Genomic DNA, 2,231 nt, shown 5'->3' on the forward strand with positions numbered 1-2,231 from the left:
GTTTGTGTGTGTGTGTGAGAGAGAGAGGGAGGGAGAGAGAGAGGGAGAAAGAGAGAAAGAGGGGGAGAGAGAGAGAAGGAGAAAGAGAGAGAGAGAGAGAGAGAGAGAGAGAGAGAGAAAGAGAGAGAGAGAAAGAGAGAGATCAAGAGAGTGAGTGAGTGAATGAGAGAGTGTGTGAGACAGACAGAGTAAAAGAGATACACGTCCGTATTGTTGATGTAAATCACGTTTCATATAAACCATGTTTCCCAGGGTACCATCAGTATTTCTGGTTCTCGCTGCCACTTTCACCACAATCCATTTGTGCGGCTTCTTCATGTTGAGCGACCTTAAATCCGGACGTGACGTCGCTAACGATGTGGAGCAGAACCAGATCGAGTCACTCGACCCTGACGTTGAGCCAAAGCTGTCTTTGTTGGACAAACGACATTTTAAAAAGGATAACGGGATCGTCTATCAACCCATTCGTCAGCACGACCTTCATGATGATGACAGTCTGCTGGACAAAGATGGCGACGGTTATAAAGATGCCGAAACTCGGTCCCGTTCAGAAGTCAACTTACATTTAGGGACTCCCCCTTTCCAGGGTTCTGATATAGTGTATGGCAAAGGACAAGAAGCAGAAGAGGAATTATTGCTCAAAGAATTTGATGAGCAAGAAGTAGAAAACGGGCAAAACGAACAGCAGCAAAAGTCGACTAGTAGCGCGAATGCCCCAACGTGGCGTGACGCAGTGAGAACTAAACATTTCTACGTCTTGTGGTTCGCCAGTGGCTCAGCAATCATGGCCAATGTTATCGTCAGCACATTCTTCAAATCCTTCGGACAGAGCCTGATCAAAGACGATCATTTCCTGAGCAGCATCGGTACTTTTATGGCTGCAGGTCTCTTTGTATCGCGTATGATTTGGGGATTTGTCATAGATAATACTGACTTGAAAAGCTCACTGGTGTCATACTATTCGATTCTGTCTCTGTCCGGAACGTTTTGGATCTTTACCCCACACATCGGTAAGTGGGTATTTCTGATGTGGACCACTCTTTTGGCAAGTTTTGCGGGAGGATTTCATACCGTGATCTACGTGTCAGTTTATGCCAGCTTTGGCGGCACAAATTTCACGACTATATACGGCCTCGTTTGTTGCTCGGGGATAATTGTAACCCTCTTTCTCCCTGTAGTTTTGTCAGCCATTTTAGAGCACTTTTCCTGGTCAGGGTTGTTCTTTACCATGGCGTCAGGAAACATAATTTCTTTAGTCCTGATAGTTGTCTATTTCCCTCGGAAATTTTGACCTTAATTATAATAACAATTTGTCTGTTAATATCTGGCTGTGACCCTAGAAAATTTTTGCCATAAAACCAATATTTTGTCCGTCACTGCCTGACGATGACCCTGGAAATTGTGCGCAATACTAGTATACTGTAAAACAATTTACCCCGATCCCTTCACTCTCACCCCAACCATATTTTGTTTGTTCTTTTTTTTTTCGAATTACTGTCCGTCAGGTGACTAGACATCAAAGACTTAAGTGTTTTAGTCATCTGGTGAGAATCCCCCCCCCCCCAAACAACCAACTGCACAAGTATACAACGCATTAGCATTGAGCTGCAAAGTCAGGGGTGGACCGCAGAAACCTTTTTTAGTTTTAATAGAGATTTTACGGAGCTCGCAACTGCATAAGGCCATATGAGCGCCAGAAGATTAAAGGTGTTACAAGAGATTAACAAACGTAAAAAAGTAGAAGGGGAGATAACGACGATAAATGTTAGATAGAAAAGAAGAAGCAAACCACGCCAGAGCACCCGCCAACCACTCACGGAAAAATCTTCACTAGGTGGTGTCAAAGTGGTCTTCCTGCAGAACAACGTATAAACAACAGAAAAATCGTAGCTCTCCTCGGCATCTAACAATACAAAAAATAAAGAGATTTTTAAAATGTTAGCGATACAAAATTAACGCCTGCGATATAAAATTCAGTTCTAGAAATTAAAGGAGAAGAAGGATTATAAGGCATTCCCATATATACGGGCCAATCTAGACGTTAAAAAGTGAAAAGTTTATGTTTTTCCAGTCGTTCAATAAAGCTGATGTTTTCTCTTGCGTTATCCCAAGTTTGTTATGTTTTATTTCTGTTCGATTATCTCTCTTTTCTCTTCTTCTCCCTCTGTCTCTGTCTCTGTCTCTCTCTGTCTCTGTCTCCCTCTCCCCCCCTCCCTCTCTCTCTCTCTCTC

General features: G+C 43.1%; 2 protein-coding genes across 2 annotated transcripts in view; one reads left to right on the forward strand and one right to left on the reverse strand.

Annotated features, from left to right (window-relative positions):
- Positions 1–1,706, forward strand: part of LOC101864157 — a 4,122-nt gene extending 2,416 nt beyond the window's left edge. Inside the window, exon 2 of the mRNA XM_005101354.3 lies at positions 253–1,706. Within this exon, the coding sequence (XP_005101411.3) occupies positions 253–1,291 (1,039 nt within the window). The 3' untranslated portion in view covers positions 1,292–1,706. The remainder of the gene's footprint in view (positions 1–252) is intronic.
- Positions 1–2,231, reverse strand: part of LOC101863910 — a gene marked incomplete in the record, with an annotated part of 280,465 nt that overhangs the window by 205,414 nt on the left and 72,820 nt on the right.

This window comes from Aplysia californica, unplaced genomic scaffold, assembly GCF_000002075.1.
Source record: "Aplysia californica isolate F4 #8 unplaced genomic scaffold, AplCal3.0 scaffold00279, whole genome shotgun sequence".
Taxonomy (NCBI): domain Eukaryota; kingdom Metazoa; phylum Mollusca; class Gastropoda; order Aplysiida; family Aplysiidae; genus Aplysia; species Aplysia californica.